This window comes from Primulina tabacum, chromosome 11 (genome assembly GCF_025594145.1).
Source record: "Primulina tabacum isolate GXHZ01 chromosome 11, ASM2559414v2, whole genome shotgun sequence".
In the NCBI taxonomy this organism is placed as follows: domain Eukaryota; kingdom Viridiplantae; phylum Streptophyta; class Magnoliopsida; order Lamiales; family Gesneriaceae; genus Primulina; species Primulina tabacum.
This window is the reverse complement of record NC_134560.1, coordinates 5,320,029-5,338,157: the sequence shown is the minus strand read 5'-3', so window position 1 is coordinate 5,338,157 and position 18,129 is coordinate 5,320,029. Positions and strand designations below refer to the sequence as shown.

General features: G+C 34.5%; 2 protein-coding genes across 6 annotated transcripts; both read left to right on the top strand.

Annotated features, from left to right (window-relative positions):
- The first annotated feature begins 4,847 nt into the window (after window positions 1-4,847).
- LOC142518481 (uncharacterized) lies at window positions 4,848-6,084 on the top strand. Of its 3 annotated transcripts, XR_012813556.1 has the most exons (3): window positions 4,869-5,403; window positions 5,563-5,906; window positions 6,009-6,084. XR_012813556.1 is itself a non-coding variant. In XM_075621269.1 (2 exons), the coding sequence occupies exons 1-2, from the start codon at window positions 5,013-5,015 to the stop codon at window positions 5,796-5,798; spliced, it is 624 nt and encodes a 207-aa protein (XP_075477384.1). In that variant the 5' UTR covers window positions 4,848-5,012; the 3' UTR covers window positions 5,799-5,964. The 3 variants fall into 3 exon arrangements, 2 of the variants coding, with proteins under 2 accessions (XP_075477384.1, XP_075477383.1); XM_075621269.1 differs by lacking the exon at window positions 6,009-6,084 and having other exon boundaries at window positions 4,848-5,403; window positions 5,566-5,964; XM_075621268.1 differs by lacking the exon at window positions 6,009-6,084 and having other exon boundaries at window positions 4,870-5,403; window positions 5,563-5,954.
- Window positions 6,085-9,422: 3,338 nt separating this feature from the next.
- On the top strand, window positions 9,423-17,886 carry LOC142517747 (uncharacterized). 3 transcript variants are annotated; one of them, XR_012813365.1, is made up of 15 exons: window positions 9,423-9,839; window positions 10,994-11,143; window positions 11,227-11,343; window positions 11,447-11,531; window positions 11,771-11,879; window positions 11,973-12,040; window positions 12,121-12,246; window positions 12,324-13,264; window positions 13,524-13,727; window positions 13,812-13,872; window positions 15,113-15,226; window positions 15,992-16,105; window positions 16,191-16,277; window positions 16,712-16,791; window positions 17,169-17,886. XR_012813365.1 is itself a non-coding variant. In XM_075620151.1 (15 exons), exons 1-14 carry the CDS (start codon window positions 9,709-9,711, stop codon window positions 16,736-16,738), a joined length of 2,334 nt encoding a protein of 777 aa, XP_075476266.1. In that variant the 5' UTR covers window positions 9,423-9,708; the 3' UTR covers window positions 16,739-16,787; window positions 17,211-17,886. The 3 variants fall into 3 exon arrangements, 2 of the variants coding, with proteins under 2 accessions (XP_075476266.1, XP_075476265.1); XM_075620151.1 differs by having other exon boundaries at window positions 16,712-16,787; window positions 17,211-17,886; XM_075620150.1 differs by having other exon boundaries at window positions 16,712-16,787; window positions 17,165-17,886.
- The last annotated feature ends 243 nt before the right edge of the window (window positions 17,887-18,129 follow it).

Genomic DNA, 18,129 nt, shown 5'->3' with positions numbered 1-18,129 from the left:
AGTTTTTTGAACTTGAGCTTGCTCGAATTATAATGGGTTTATAATAATTTGTTTTTGGGTTTGGTATCAACAATTTTTAGCATTATCTATTTCTAATTTTTTGAAAGATCAATGGCGGTTAATGAAACCAAGCATGTGATGATGTGAAACTCTATTTCATCAATAGAATAAGAGTAGGTTTAAACTCATGACACCCCAGAGATCTGCTTTCGATTTAGACTGGTTCTTCTTCATAATTTTTCCAAAAAATTTAACAGTACAATCTAAGCTTAATCAATTAGAGGAAGAAGATATTACTGTTTCATCTCAATAACACCATAATCAAGGGGTCTAACACCTAAAGAAATCCATTTAAAGTATTAATGAAAACTAAGTCTGAATAAGATGTTTCCTGTATTTAGCTTCTCTTTTTATTAACAATTCCACGCCGCAGTCAACATAAGTTCGTCATTTGTAAGATTGGCACATCAATTAAAATTAACTAACAAGCGCACATTCTCAACAATTCTTGGAAACACACAGCAAACTTGGGTGTGACATGCAGCAATTTGTAAGGCGATACCATCAGATAAGTCTCACCAATTTAAGCTTGCGCAGTTCTCTACGAGCAATTCTTGCTCTCTAGGCACATTGAGTACCAATTGCTGCAATCTTCAACAGGCAGCGACCCAAGTATCCTCGCCAAGGACTCTGGAACCAATGTCATCACAGAGGGACCCATAATTAGCAAACGACGGTTTAAGACCATACAATGAACAAAAATTTCTGGTTCACCGAAAAAGACAAATTACACTGATAAATAAACAGAAGTTTGACCGTTGGAAAATATATCAGTTCAGTTTACCTATACTTTTAATATTCTGAAAATTATTAAAAGCTGTGTATTTTTCATAGTTTTATATCAAGAATAAATCAGTACTAACTTCTCCCAATTTCCCTGTTTTGTTCATGAACATTAAGGCAGAGGCAATGGAAAAAAGCTCTAATTTCTTATTTTCTAGTTGTTATGGGTACAAATACCGGGGATTTTGTAAAACAATGCTCAACTATTTATTTAAAAAAATAACGTTTTCAAGTGTATTCGAAGAAGATATCATTTTCATCTTAAAAAACACAATACCCAAGCACAGAATCTGAACCAAATCATTTTGGGGCGAGTACCAGATTAACCAAGGTTTATGAGTATTAAATTTTATATCCAAACATGTACATGTCGGACAACGAGTTCTATTGAACCCGAGATATTATTAGTTTGGGAGATAATTTGTCTCATTATCCACCTACCTTGATTAATATTTTTTGTTCAATGGATTTAATGCTAGGAAAAAATTGCTCTTTTCTAATTTCTAAAATTTTCACCTTCCCAGACTTGAATTATTTTGTTTAATCAGTTGAGATCTTCCAAATCTTGAACAAGTCAGGTGGTCCTGACCCCTATAAGAAAATCTAGAGTAGATCTGTATATATGATGCACACCGATCTTCCAAGGACCTGACTCCGGCGTGAATCTAGTTCTGCCATCAGACCAGCTCGCAGAAACACTAGTTTTTCCAATCAACGGCAAAACTTTTTCTCGCCTTTGATACATGTAACGGAAGCAATAATACAGTTCTAAACAAAATTGGCGTTTCAAGTCCCTGTGGGTCACTAGCTTACAGTCTGAACTCTATTTCAATATTCTAGAAGCATAAGCCACGTAGTTGGAACAAGTCGTCACCATGCAACATGTTAAGGAAAGTGTTATTTCCTCTGAGCATGTGCAATGACCACTCTATATCTTCCATAGAGTCAAACGGACGGTTTTGAATTTCGTCTCTTTGTCAGTCGTCGATGTTTTCTGAAACTTTCAAGAATATGTTTTCTGAGACTTTTATTATCGTTGAAATGTATATCCTAACCCAGTAAACTATATGTTTCAATTTTAAACTATATAACATAAAAATTGAAAAGTTTTTTAGAGTTGTGAAAAGTTAAATTAGAAACAATGACAACAAAATCTCAGATACCCAATCCCAAAAAGAGAAAATTAGAGTGAGCTAAAAAATGAGAGTGAAATAGATCCATTTCTCAAAGAGAATTGCAAAACTTACATTTAAGGATGCGAGCAAGAATTTTAAAAAAGAAATAGTCAGTCGTCGTGATCACTAAAATCTGAACTAACTATGCTATAACAGGAAGCATTACAAAAATGCAAGAGTGTCGGTAAAGATTTTGAGATGCATGCATACAATTTGATCTGAGAATTTCCACAGCATCCATGTGACATCCTATTTACAGGATTTCATACAGTACTTGAAGAGAAAAAAATTATATAATGGTAACAGTGGTTGCTAAAATTACCTTTCTTTTGATACAGAAAGCTCGAAGATTTTTAAACGATTTAAAAATTCATCAAAAGCTTTTCGAGCACAACTGATCCTGATAGCCTCCATTACTCCCTGAAAACAGTTTACTACTTTTAGAATGCTTGGAACAGAATCCGAGATGAGGAAAATGTGGTGATGGGGCGAGTTCTATGTTATATCGGGAATTGATCTTCTGGTTTTTGTTTTGTACAAGATGATCGATCGATCATCTCACTTGAAAACAAAAAATATGGTTTTCATCAATATTTTTTTTTTACAGTGAATCGATTATCTCATATAAACACACTAAGAATAGACCTCTCGATTAGCATATACTCACCTAGGTGATGATTATGAAGACAAAATGTTTGTGCCCACTATATTGTTATGCTGCAATTAAAACTTAACATATGGTTTTTGATCTCGTCATGTTAGCACGTTTTGACAGCTTTAGACATTATACGAAATAGGGTTATAATTGTAATTTCACTTTTGGTACCTTTCAATATAGTTACTATGATGATCGTTTGCTTGATTAAATATAAAGAAATAGAACAAGTTAATATATATTAGATTCTCGATATTAATGTAAGACAATCATTTACACATCTACATAATATTTTGGAGATGTTTCAGATACAAACCGGTCTATTTATATGTGTAACCTGATATGTTCTCATGCATCTATATTACCATAATCGATTTACAATATTACTAAAGAGAATATTATCAGGTTGTGTTTGAATCGATGAATTTCAAATGAATTCATGTGTATTTTTGTTGTTTAGAGAAGTACGCTTACAAATTTCAAAACCATCACTTACATAGTTTATACAGTATTTCATGTTAATTAAGATGAATTTCATGTTCACCTAATAATGATATCATTGGAAATAAATTCTACTTTGTTTTACTGACATGTAAATAAGTAACATGTGGGTCTTGATTTGACCAAAAAAAAAAAAACTATAATCAAAATTTATGTATTTCAAATCCATCTCCCAAAATGCCCCCAATAAACCCAATAAACATTCCAAAATTCATATTCGAAATCAGTTCTACAGAAGAATTTGTCACTTTCCAAGTACTCCAACAATCAATAATTTGATGATTAAAAAAATATTTTTTCTAGTTTTGGGTTTGCATTGGATGCTCCTTACAATTTGCAGGTCATAGTCACCTAATTTATTTTCCATGCATTAAATACAATGTAATAACATTCTGCTGATATATTAAATTGAAAGACCAGCAAATAATTATCACACCACAGCTCCAATTTGTTGCTTAAAATGGATGAACCTAAGTATTATAACAGGTGATATCAACAGGCTATCTCGTGCAATTTTATCTGATATTGTAAAACCAACCTTGTGCAATCGTTTTCCAAGAAAGATTATATTTTCCTTTTTCTGCAAAATGGAAAATCATGTTCATGCATGGTTGTCTATGGTCTAAATTTAATTATACTAATTTTTGCTATCCTTCAACGATATTGTGACATGTGGCATGCAGTCTCACGGATCTATTCATAAAAAGTAATACTTTTATGCGTAAAATGTAATATTTTTTCGTGAATCATTCGTGAGATGGTCTTATCAATATTTGTGTAGCCATTTTCACTTGCTCAAAAAAATAGATATCCGTAAAAAAAATCATGGGATACACTTGACACTTAGGAAGAGTATGGATCTTTTCTTTCTCAAAAATTTAAGTTAAATTGTTGGTATGGTTCTCACATTTTATTGTTGATATGATATAAAACTTGTCGACCCCAAAATAATATTTATTAGAATTAGGCTCCATTTTCATTACAGAAACGTCAACATCTGGAATATGGGGGTCATAGACGAAGGGGGAGCCCCCCCTTTCACGAGTTACTTTTGACACAATACAATTGATAATGATTCTAGCAAGCAAATAAATAAAATTAGTCCCATTTGGAACGATGCGAAATCGAAAAGTATATAAAAATGTATTTATATTTAAATTCATATAAAAAAAATTTGCCGATGTTTGCACACGATCTCTAGCTAGCTTGTCCGAGCTCTACCGATAGAGGGGCCTGTTGCCTAAGACAAACCTTTCGAAGGACTACTTCTGCTAGTGTCGGTATGTGCCTGCAGGTGGCGCGCATCTGAACTAATATTTTTCATTCAAAATGAAAAATTTGGCGTGGTCCACTTTTACAAGCGTCTACCCGAGAAGATAAAGATGTAAAGGGTTAATTTCATTAGCTCAAAGTTTTTTCTAAAACAAATTGCATGCATTTGCACTTTTTTTGTGAAAATTGTAAAATTAATGGTATTTAAAACCATATATTTGTCGAAAATCAGGCATAAAACTCTTTGCAGATGCGGTAAATATGTTTCATTTTTTTTTTTTAAAAAAAAGAGGGTATATAAAAGATTATTGATTTTATAAAGGGAGTGTTGTGCTTCTTTGGGATTTGCTCCTATTCCTAATAATGGTTTTCACTTTTCATGTGCCTGGATGAATCTAAATTCCTCTACTTGTGAATTTGCATGTCCCTCACGCATGTCTTATAAATGTGTCTCCATACTCTTTTTTGTCTTCATTTTCAACACAATAATTGACCTTGAATAAATCTCGAGAGGCCACAATTATTGTTCAACAAAGAGGAAAAGAAAAGAAAAAGAAAGTGGAAGAATGGGCAGTTCTCACACCAAAGACAAGTGCAACCCGAGTGAAAAGGTGGTGGGAAGTCTGAAAAACAAAGTGAGGCTTCTCCAAGGGGAGATCAACGAGATGATGAGCATTAGAGCGAGTGAATACCGATCTTACGAGCGCGAATCGATCTTTTTCGAGCTTAAGCAAGCGGAGTGGAAGAGGGATAGGAGAAGACTGAAAGCGGAGCTGAAGAGACTGAGAATGGCTTGTGAAGAAAAGGAAGAGATGAGGTTGGAATGCATGGGAAACAAGGGTGATGAATGTGAGAATGGTTGGCAAATGGGGAGGGATGAAACTGTGGAGAAATGGAAACAGCTCTATCTTGCAGTCAAGATTGAGCTTGATGATCTTATCCAGAGGACTCATAGAGGTAATATTACTTGGAATGAAGGATTTTGCAGCAAATCTAGTGCCCATATTTTTACTTACACTGTCCCAAATACAATACAAATAACATTGATATTGCTCAAAATACACAGTTGAATCAAAAAACTTTCTCAACTTATCTACGTTCTTGTTTTCTGATTAGAAGAAAGAATGGGTTGGAAAACAGAGGAAGAAGACATGTTGACGGAGTTGAAGAAGGAACTTAGATCCAAAGAAGAGAAAATTGAGATTCTACAAGCAAAGCTAATATCAATGGAGGATCAAGAATCCAGGAGGGAAAGGGAGATGGACATAATAAGACAGAGCTTGAGAATTATGAAGCACAAGAAGACAGCAACCACTTCGGCCAGAGGTCAATCGAGAGATTCAGACATATGAAAATGTGTTATCCTGTACTAATCAAAAGTTAATTTTCTTAATATTGCCTTAATTCTTCTGTTAAGGTCTCTTATTCAGGTTATTTTGCCACTAAATCGTTTTTTACTTGTGCACTTCGAATTAGTTGTTTGTTTTTTAAGATATAAAACAGTTACATTAAATAGCAAAAGGATTCAACAATATGGTACCTCCGCAATTCAGAATGACAAGGTTTTTCCCCCCCTGTCTGATCAAGAATTCAAGATATTGAGTATCCGCAGAAGAATATAAATTTTCTTAGATGTTATCTTCTGTTAGCTTCATTTTTTAGATTAATTTGTCAAAAAAAATATTATTGGAAAATATATTTAGTTGAATATATATTTTGATCGTTGAAAATATTATGAAGATAAAAAGATTATTATCTTGATTGATAAGAGAAGATAATATGCAATAGTTTGAAAGAGTTTGTGGTCTCTGATATTATGGAGTTCTCTATATATTAGACTTCCTATTCATTTTGAAAATTTCCGAGATTGGCCATGTGTGGTTGAGGGAGGTGGATGAAATTTTGATGTTAAATATTTTAGAGTTGATTTGTTATTAGTTGATTTATGTACTATATTCATTCAGACATTCTTTGAGAGAAGAATGTGAGTTTTCAGGAGTGAGCTATATTTCTTGCATAGAACATATTTTATGTTATGAGCTTGTCATGTTGGTTGAGTGCAAAATTAACGAGCCAAAACAAATCTATTCATTCCGCGTTGCATTATGTGTTGCGACAAATGCTGCCACAAGATTCAAACATCGTCATTTTATCATTCTGTTGTGAGATATTTCCTATTGTTGAATGTGCACAAGGGTTCACTCATTGATGATTCATTCATCGAAAGAGAAAAGTTGATAAAAGAGCTAATTCGATGTAGCCAGCCTCTCTAGAACAGGGATTACGGAACGAGAAAACTAAGAAATATATATAAAAAATGCACACATGAATTGAATGAATACAAATGTAAGTTTATTTCCTATTTATATCATCAATAGTTACAACTAGCTAGTACAATGAGCTATTTTAACATCCATATAAAACCACTGATGCCTTCTTTTTCTTTGGCATCGTCCTTTCGCTCCACAATCGTATCAAATGTGACGTTATTGAGAGAGAACAATCTGCATGTTATTGAATGAAGTTCAATTTGGTGAATATTGAAGATGAATGATGTTCGTTAAGTGAACTCTACTTAATGTCTAGAAAATAGAGAATATTTTATTTGAATAAATTCTTGTATGATCGTAAATGCTTATATTTAGTGGATTTGTTTGATAGATGGGTGTGGCCAAATGGACGTGTGTCGGTTGGACCGAAACACGTTAAAATTGTCCGTGTTCATATTTTTGCTTTGGTTTTATTATTATTAATTGAATCAATCATGAAAAATAAACAAAATAAGAGAAAATAGGATATCAACTTTTAAATAATAAGTTCAAAAATATAAAAACAATGACATTAAGTTGCATGAAACAATAGATTTAGTCAATTATTGATCCACATTTCACTTCTTGTCAAGTATTTGGAATGATTTTTTGGAGTTTTCCCACGTCTCATAAGTTAAAAATTTGATTGGATGTGATATTTATATTTATTTTTGTATAATATTTATTTTGCTATGAATAGTGAAAAATATAAAGATGAAAAAATGAATTGGAATATTTTATTCATCATTTGATATGTCTAAGATACTCCCTCTCATTTACGAAGTTTGAATAGTTCATAACATGAATATATATATATATATATATATATATATATATATATATATTATCTCAATAATTATCTACAACACTTTATCTAAAACGCTCTACTTTATATGATTATCGACTCAACAAATTATTTTTAAGAGATGTGGGGGCGCAAATGTTGCTTCATTAAAACCTTGTCAGTAAAACTCAATGAGGAAAAACTTAAACGAAGGAAAAAAAAAAAAGGTATAACAATAGATACTCCACCTGATCTCAACCATCTAAGATCCTTCAACTGATGCATCCTTATCTTGTGAACCAATTTCTTGAATGTTGAAATTGGCAATGTTTTGTGAATAAGTCAGCTACATTGTCACTTGAGCGAATTTGATGGATGCTAATATCACCATTTTTTTGAAGCTCGTGTGTATAGATGAATTTTGGTGAAATATGTTTTGTTCTATCACCTTTGATATAGCTTCTTTTTAACTGTGCAATGCATGCAGCATTATCTTCGAATATTACTATCGGGCTATCTTTGTTGGCAACCTACACAATTCTTGAATATATTGTGTCATGGATCTCAACTACACACTCACGACTTACTTCATGTATTGCAATGATCTCAAAGTGATTTGAAGCGTCGATGTTAATGATTGCTTCAGCGACTTTCATGAAATAGTGTTGTCTCTTCATGTAAACACACAATCCGTCTGAGATTTATCTTTATGTGGATCAAAAAGATATCATGCATCTGCATATCTAACAAAAGAAACTTTGATTTTGTTGAATAAAATAATCTCATATCAATTGTACCACGAAGTTAACGAAATATGTATTTTACATCATTCCAATGTCTCAAGGTTGGACATAACTCATAAGTTATATCTTGCTAAAATATTAACAAAAAATCTTATATTTGATCGAGTACAATTTGCGAGATATGATAATGTTCTAATCGCACTTAAATATGATATTTCTAGACCAACGATTTTTTCTCCATTTCAAGTGGTCGAAAGGGATCTTTGTTGGCATCAAGTGATCGAACAAACATTAAGATCAAGAGATCTTAATCTTATGTAAAATGATTAAGATGAAAGAAATATTAATTGATGTTGCTAAACAAGTCCGAAGTCCATATTTCAAATTCAATAAGACTTCTAATATATCAAGATATAAGGAAAATGAAGATATAATTGAATCTCTTTATTTTTCTTTCAAAATAAAATTTGTAATATTTCATATGTGGGTTGTAATTACAGCTACAATTAGTAGCTAAACAAAATTCTCTTCCTTTACAAGAAGTTACTATGTATATAATAAGTTGTATATTTGAATAAAAGAACCAAGACTTACTTATCCTCTCATGTATTATTTTCAAAATTAAACTTTTTTACGATATACAATGAGATAAGAAACAATACATGGTGCTGCTAAGTGTTGTTGAAGGGATTTACGTCAGAAACCATATGTTAAGACTGTGTGGTTATTATGTAAGGATCAGTATGTAAAACCCGACGAATACAACCCGATAACATTCTGGTCAAAAAAGTAAAATGTTTAGCTTATCATATGAAAGCAATATGAACTATATATATACCTCTCATATTAATGGTATATAGGTTCGTAGCCCTATGCTTTTGGGCAAACTTTATCGGTATAACAACACCATGTACATAAAAAGAGGGCTAATAGACGATTTTGCAAAATTTGAAATAAAGCAGAGAGTTTAAACTAACTTTTGATTGATAAAATAGTAAAGTCTAAATGAAACTAAGGTTTTGCCCATAAAACATCTTTATTTTTTAATACAAAATTATGAAGCATTGTATATAAATCTATAAAGGGCATTTCCGTCAAATCGTGGCATAAAATTTATTGCTGTCTCATTGGCGGAAAATATTCATAACCCCACTGCTTTCAACCCCGGTTGCTTTGCCCATCTTCTCCCCTAAAAATTCTCTCCCCAATCAGTCCCCGCCTCCCAGATCTCCTCCGCCACACCCTCCCTGTTAATTCTGAAAAATTACAAGGGAATTTCTCGGTCTATTGGCGTAATTCGCTTGTATATATAAAACCTCCAATTCTCCAATTTTCAAAGCTTCGCACATGGCAGAGAATCGTTTACATTTTTTTGGACGAATTTATCTGTTGAATTGTTGATTTTAATTGTATATTGCGCTGTATCATGACGTCATTGTTCACGTGGCCCGATAATTCAGCCTCCCTCACCGCACAATCGTCGTCAAATTTTCAGCCGCCGCAGAGACAGGTGACTCCCCCAGAGGGTCATTCCCAGCAATCGAATTCGAGACAAAGGTTCGAACTTTATGCCCTGATTTCACAACAATTTGGCATAATTCCTGTACGCATAGATGCGGAGTTTATTATATAAAGTCATTGTTTTCTGTGCTGAATTTTATTCTAATTTTATAATTTCATTCTCGAATTGAGGTAAGCTCAATGTTGAGTGGCTGGTGTCGAGTTACGTGCACGTGTTCATAATTTTTAAGTGCCTTATGCTGGATTCCTTTTTAAAGAAAAAAAATGTAGTAAAATAGGCTTGCGTTAGCTTATGTTTAAACCTTTCATAAGTTAACTGTGATAGTTTTTTGAAATAGAATAGAGAGTTAGGTCAGATGTTCAAAGTTACTTTCATTTGCTTCTTGATTAGCTTTTACTAAATAATATATATCACGTGAGAGATGTTTGTTAATTTTAATTTTATAAATGGAATGATGCTAATGTTGCATGAACATAAACACTGTGCGCTGAAATTCAAATTAACCTGCAATCTGCATTAATTTGGTGCCCGGCAATTAATGATAGGTTTTGTAAAATGAAATAGTTATTGGTTTTAGATTTTTGGATGACGACTTTTTATGCGTCTCGTTTCAGATTATGGTTTTCCTTTTTTCCATTTTTAGTTGCTCTTTATTTTATTAGTTATAGGGACAAACGCCCTAAACGCTACAATTTTATGTCGTTTTCGAAGGTGTCAAAACACGAATTAGCTGTATTTGATCAGTGATACACTGATATTACTTTCTACACGTGGTATATTTGGAGTTGGGTCTTATGTGACAAAATTTTCATTTATGTTTTGATTTGAAAACAGAATGTGACGACCGTCTTACAGTTGTCCTTATTTAATGCACATAGTTCTTGTTTTTTCACCAATTTGGCCTTTCCTAAAATGTGATTGTCTGACATTACATAGATTTTGTTTATATAATCTGTTTTTATTCAGCTACCTGGTCTCTGATTAGATTAAATATTAATTTTCTGGATGAGCCATTCTAGGTTTTTATTTGGGATTTCTTTAGTCAAAATCTTATTACTGCTATTTTGTGATAACTATATGGTTACGAATTCTTATATTCTGTACAAAATAGAACAAATATTGTAAGACTTTGTGGCATGTGCTTGAATGGGAATGCTCATTGTATTTGACATGCTATATTTATTTGCAGTAATGTATATAACTTATTAGCTCGAAGGGAGGTATCTCCTCGAACAAAACGGACTCCAAAAATATTATGGGGCAAGGCATCAAGTCATACTGATTTCTCGGGAATCAAATGTGAAATAGCTAAAGATGCGAAACAGGAGCTTTTTTCATGGTATTATCTTCTTTTGTTTTGTTTTGTTTGGTCTTTGCTGTATCAGTGATTATCTTGTTTTAAAATCATTATCTGAACCCCAGGGCTGAGGCAGAGTCATTGTTACGTTTATCAGCCAGGTATTGCCCTCTACTACCTCCACCAAGGTCTACCATTGCAGCAGCCTTCAGTGCCGATGGAAGGACACTTGCTTCTACCCAGTTAGTTTCTCCATTTCATTTTTTCTATCTGTCTCTATTGCATATGTTTGTTTCCAAATTTAACTGTATTTTTTAATGTTTCCATTGCTTTTAATGTTGGCAGTGGAGATCATACGGTCAAGATAATCGACTATCAAACTGGAAAATGCTTAAAGGTGTTGAGTGGTCATCGGAGGACACCTTGGGTGGTAAGTATACTGTTGTGAAATATGATCCGATAATGTTTGTGGGATAATGTTGTGGTTCTTTACTGAATAAAGTTATCGATGGAAGGGTGGAATGAAGTTCAAACTTTTATATTGACCTGTGCTTGGTGGTAAAAGTAGATTATTATTATCATCATCGTTGTTATTTAAGAGAATGGTTTATATTCTGAGCTATTCTTTGGCTCTAACTTGAACAAATGTTCATCATTTAATTTCTGCAGGTGAGATTCCATCCGCTCCATCCAGAAGTTCTTGCAAGTGGAAGTTTGGACCATGAAGTTCGATTATGGGATGCAAAATCTGCAGATTGTATTGGATCACGCGACTTTTGTAATCCATGACCTTCAGAATAAAGAATAGTGTTTTTCTATTTTGTTAATTTGAACACCGCTAATATAGCTTGTAAAATGTCCCTTCATTCAGATCGCCCAATAGCTTCAATTGCCTTCCATGCCCAAGGGGAAATTTTGGCTGTAGCTTCAGGCCGCAAGGTTAGAATTTCAGATTGTAGCAATTGCCCTCGGGTCTAGTCTTGAATGGCTATGATATGTTGACTTTGTTTTTGGGGCAGCTCTATATATGGCACTACAATAGGAGAGGGGAGGCTTCCTCGCCAAGGATTATACTGAGGACATGCCGTTCACTCCGTGCTGTGCACTTCCACCCACATGCTGCGCCATTTCTTCTTACTGCTGAGGTATTGATTCTGCCATTCTGGCATGCCTAGAAATTTTATTATGATTTTCGTAAGTCATATGATGTTGCTCTTTACAGGTCAACGATCTTGACTCATCAGACCCTTCAATGACACTTGCAACTTCCCCTGGATACTTGCGCTACCCCCCTCCTACTATATATTTGGCAGATACTCACTCTTCTTATAGATCAAATTCTGGAAATGAACCACCAATTATGTCTATACCATTTTTGCTTTGGCCGTCGATTGGTCGACGTGACGGAATGTCACCTTCCCAGCAGAATAATGGGGATGCAAACCCTAATGCTTCACAACAGATGTTGGATTCTTCTGCCTCTGTGCGGCTTCTCACCTTTTCAACTCCTTCTGGACGGTATGAACTTGTATTGTCTCCGATCGAATCGAGTAGTTCTCCTGTGCGACAAGATGTGCAAAATAATTCCTTAACAAGGGAAATGGATGATGCTGTTTCTCAGCCTGCAGTGGCTGCAATGGAGTCAGATATGCAGGCCGAAGAGACAAGCAATCCTTTTTTTCCAATTGGTGACTCAGCATATTGGGAGATTCCATTTTTGCAAGGCTGGTTTATTGGTCAAACTCAAGCTGGCCAACCTGCGTTGCCCCCACAAAATGGAGGCGCTAGTGAAGGTTTGTCTTCCTATAGTGCAATGGGGAACCCATCATCGATTGTTCCTCTGGTAATTCCAAACAATGTTGGCACGTCAAGGGTTTCTAGTAGATCAGGTTCACGCCACCGGTCCTCACGGTCTCGCACGATACCAACAGTTGGATCTAGTGATGTTGCTGCTTTTAACCGTATTCCATCAGACCAGAGCAATTCACAACCTTTCATGAATCAAGTGCAATCCGAGGTAGCCATATCTCTAGCTGCAGCTGCAGCTGCCGAATTACCTTGCACAGTGAAACTTAGAATATGGTCTCATGATGTGAAAAATCCTTGCGCTCCTCTTGATACAAAACAATGTCTCTTAACGATTCCCCATGCTGTACTCTGTAGGTACGCATCACTTTACTAGTGGTATCTATATTGTTGTTTCCTTGTAGTTTGATAATTGACTGTCAGTTTTATTAAATGAATCGACATAATTACTTTATTGAAGTTTTCGAGGACTTCTAGGACTTTAAATTCATGATGCCATGATAAACTCAATATGTGAACTATTAATCTTCATCACCATTTTTTGTGCCGCCCTCTTTCATTCATGTCTCTTCTCTGCTTCTCTCCAAATGTTGACTTGTAAGATACATTCTTGTAGTGAAATGGGTGCACATTTTTCACCATGTGGAAGATTTTTAGCTGTCTGTGTGGCGTGTATCCTGCCAAACATGGAAGCGGATCCAGGGTTCCAAGGCCATGTTCGGCATGATGTAACAGAAGCTTCAACATCTCCAACTGGGCATCCAGTTTTAGCACACCAAGTTGTGTATGAGCTAAGGATTTATTCCCTTGAAGCAGCTGCGTGAGTCTCAAAATATCTACCTAGCCTCCAGCTTTCTAAAAGGTTACTCTTTTGTTTAAAATGGTACTTTTTCTGCTTATGTAGTTTTGGCTCAGTTCTAGCATCTCGAGCTATCAGAGCTGCTCATTGTTTGACTTCAATACAGGTTAGTTTTATTGCTGAAACTTAAGGTATTGATTTCATAGCATTGTAATGCTCGTTTCATTTTATTGAATGAATAACTAAGTTTAGATAGTTTGTGTGATAGTGCATATCCTGTTAATTGTAGTAAAAACCATATAATCGTCTTTTTCACGTGGAGGAAGAATTTCCACCCGTGAAGGAAAATTTGTATGATAACTTCGTCCGATTTTCCTTACATTGTATAAATCAAAATGGCATGTTCACCCATTAAAAACTAAAATAGATCGAGTGCGGACATTATAGAATCAAGGGCAATACTCTTGGAATATTTGTGATTAAGTGGTGCCGCAGTTCTGAAAGTAAATCCTAACTCTAAAATTGGGAATGACCTCTCTATAATTTTTCTTTTTGTTTTTACCTACTTTTGGAATTGCTCTTCATATTCGTTTTACATGACTGCATTTATTTATTTGAAAGGATGATGTAGCTGTTTCTTATTGGTTTCGTTTTCAGCTTAAAAGACTTTCAGTTTTTAACTGCTAGTTGGAGAATTCTACACCATTCAAGAAGTTGTGAATTCCCTTTTCCACATTATATTATTTAAAGTTGCTATATTCAGCAACACATTATTTTGCATCTTGATCTGGAAATTGGTGGAGGTGTTTCAATTTATCTCTAAATTTTGGGCATTGTTGATTGTTTTAAACAACCTTTTATATAAAGGCATTTGTTATTCTTGTATTCGTAACTGATTCTGTGGACATTTCATATAAAGTTAGAAAATTGAAATGTTCACCGAATAAAGGCATTTAAAACTATATTGTGATAGTTAAGTGTTTTGATCATATTTTAAATTATTATTTTTTGGGTCTTTCGTATGCTGGTTGATGCTGGATTGGTAATGAAATGTACTAATTGAAAGATTTGGACTGGCGAGGTGAATGAGAAAAAGGATATTTGTAGAGCAGATATATTTCATTTGTGCAGCAGAATGGCACTATATTATGTGGAACACTGTACATAGCTATTCACCATCTATCATTTTGGCAAAAGATTTTGCTTCATTTAGGAACATCATGTTGGTAGATTGATCCTTGGCCTGATGGTAGATATCCAATATAGCTTTGTCATGAAGATTGGAGTTACTGGGTATTGTGCTTTTTGAATATTGTTCAGACATCATAATTGTTTGCTTAGTTGCCAAATTGTTAATAAGTGTTAACAATTTGGACAATTGATTGCAAGTCTTTTTGCAATTGTAGTTCTCTCCTACATCAGAGCATCTGCTACTTGCCTACGGTCGGCGCCACAGTTCCCTTCTTAAAAGTGTCGTTATTGATGGAGATCAGACAATGCCAATTTATACTATCCTGGAGGTTAGATACGTGTGCATATTCTAATTTCTACTAATTCTGTGCATATTACCAGTTAATTATAATGTTCCCTGTTAATTGGGTGCTTATTCATTATAACTTCCTTGTTAATTCTTTTTGAAAAGTCATTCCTATATTGGTGTAAAGTTGCTTCTTTGTTCTCTAAGTAATTACCAGTGAAAATATTTGGATATTAGAATGGAGAGATACCACGACTTTTGTCACTACATAAATAGTCTGAAAACCCTGGTCCCTGGCCAAAAGCCATTGAAGTACCTTGGCCCTAAGGTCACAGCTGATATGGTATCATCAATTCATGGACCATGATTTCAATGCTCCTTGGATGATGATAGAAATCCCAATTCCCCATGATAGTATCAGGAAACTGGGGCACGGGACTGTGAAGCTGAGACAGCTTCTGGTTGCACTTAATTATTTTTATTTGGCGGAGGCTGCGGAGGATGGGGTTGGGGGAAGAGGAGATGCATGGTTATTATCAGAAAAAATGAATGTTTGAGTGGCATATGTAGGAGTAATAACTTGGAAACTAATGCCTTTTGTTGATCATCTAAAATTGCTCAATTGTCGTGATTCACACTTGTTGAGGTATACGGACAACTTGGTGATGAGAAAAAGTGTGTATTGCATTTCTGTTTGATTACTATGTTCAGTTTAAGATATACAAAGTATTTGCGGAACGCTTTTGTGGTGCAATTTTATTTTTCTATATCTCTTACACACTGCTAAGAATCTAATTTTATCTTGCAGATCTATAGAATTTCCGATATGGAACTTGTGACGGTTCTTCCCAGTGCAGAAGATGAGGTTAATGTAGCCTGTTTCCATCCTGCAGTTGGTGGTGGCTTTGTATATGGAACCAAGGTAGGTTAAACAAGTGTGTCCACTTTTTGGCGTTTCAGATCTTCTTTAGTAGTCTCTAATGGTTGTTTTCTTTAAAATGTTGCAGGAAGGAAAGCTTAGGATTCTTCAGTGTGATATATCCCACGAATTTAATGGTGAAGTATCCTCCATTCCTGATTACAACATGTTTGAGGTATGGGAAGCTTTATTGTTGCACTCCTTTGACTATTCTCCTGCTGTTTTTAAACATACGTCTCAATGAAATAAATGTACTACTCGTGGTGAACTAAGCCAAGGTTAATGAACGAGGGAGGATCGCTAAAAAAATTTAGTGGGTTGTGCTTTTAATCAGTAATTAATTGTCATATTATGATTATATAAGCATTCTTTCTTAATGATGATACAATCATACCTGCTCATCAAACTTGACTTATCAAAGGAAAGCCTTGCTCGAGAATTGAGATGTAGGTGCATCTAGCCTTGTCTAACTTCATAATTGTTAATCACCCTTTGCAACTTCCTCGGGATATTCTTCTAGCTTTACAGATATATCAATAAATGTTCTTATTGTGTGTAGTATTGATTATATTCAAATGCTTACATCGACTTTTGGTTTCTTGGTTGAAGGTTCCGGCATATACAATAGGAGGCTGATTTTTGTTGAGTGAAAGCCTTAAACGAAGGGCTATGCTGCTGGATTATGGTCAGTCTTTCACTTTTTTAAATATATGAACGTTGAATGCCATTCTCGTTCTGGTTTTCGTTGTACTTGATGTCTATCCATAAGATGCATATATCTACAAACCTATCTGTCAGACACGCTATGAATTAAAATAAAAACAATGGTATCTGTGTTCGTATGTATTCTCTTGGAAATTGGGTTCCAAAAACAGAGCGATGCGACACAGACAATGCTTTATAAAAATATATTTGTTCTAAAAAATATATATATAAAATTTGAATAGTCTAGACATGGAATTCATGAAGTGAAAGTTGTGATTTATTCGTTCAATTCCGTTCCACAAATTCATAGCCGCACATGGGATTTAGCATTAAAACACGAAACTTCTTTTTCTCCAGGTAGGCTACCATCACTCGAGGTCTGACGTTGCTAGTGTATCTGCAGCTTGATGCACTACATCCGAATGGACAAGTGACAAGCCCTTGCATGTACAGAAGTTGGGAATAGTTCGTTGCCATGTACAGATCTTTTCAGCTATCATCGCCAATACTGCTAACTTGCAAATAGGCACTTTCTAGTTCGATATTGCTTGAAAATATGAAGTAAATGTATTGCCTATCTTTCCAGCTTCTGGTTACTGGTTGACCTAAAGTTACAGATCATCAAGAAATGTTGATCAGTTGAAAAATTACACAAAGTGTTTCGCTTTTCATTTTCATTAACTATAAACAAAACCAATTTCTTTGAATTTCTTCTTTCTTCAGTATGTTTCGACTATAAATAGAACCAACTGTTTGACTTTCTACGTTTTTTTATCATGATATGAAGACATGTTTGGATACTAAATGAGATTTTAGCTGTCAGTTTGAATATATATAAAGGCACAATCACATTTATTTTTCACAGGTCTTCCAGCCTAGCATACATAACTCAAGCAATCCATACGGAACTTACATGAGCTGTAGTTGTAAGGTAAGACCTCCATCGGTAACAAATTGGTGCTGTATTATTATACTCAATTTTTCTATGATGTGGTTCGATCAAAAATAGGCCTGATTATCGATGAGCCCGAAGATTCATGCATATAAATTTCCAATTCTTGAGTACTAAGTTAACTCAACTAGGTCTCATTAACAAGGTTTCCTTGACCAAAACTAAATATGTCGAATGCATATTGTTCGAGCAGACAATGTTGCTAAGATAGAAATTTTAATCAGTGTACCTCATCCTCTGTGGTTGGTTCTTTAATTGAACGTTAATAAATGATGTCGATAAGAAAAGTTCGAGAGATTCACTTGCACAAGAAACTGGAGAATTTCTGGCACTCAAGTTATAGCCATCCTCTTCCTCTGACCAGTTTGAA

Coding starts and splice junctions, on each gene's coding strand:
- LOC142517747 (XM_075620151.1), top strand. CDS start 9,709: ATGACGTCATTGTTCACGTGGCCCGATAATTCAGCCTCCCTCACCGCA. Junction 13,728..13,811: donor TATTCCCTTGAAGCAGCTGC/GTGAGTCTCAAA, acceptor CTGCTTATGTAG/TTTTGGCTCAGTTCTAGCAT. Junction 13,873..15,112: donor ATTGTTTGACTTCAATACAG/GTTAGTTTTATT, acceptor TTGCAATTGTAG/TTCTCTCCTACATCAGAGCA.
- LOC142518481 (XM_075621268.1), top strand. CDS start 5,013: ATGGGCAGTTCTCACACCAAAGACAAGTGCAACCCGAGTGAAAAGGTG. Junction 5,404..5,562: donor TATCCAGAGGACTCATAGAG/GTAATATTACTT, acceptor TTTTCTGATTAG/AAGAAAGAATGGGTTGGAAA.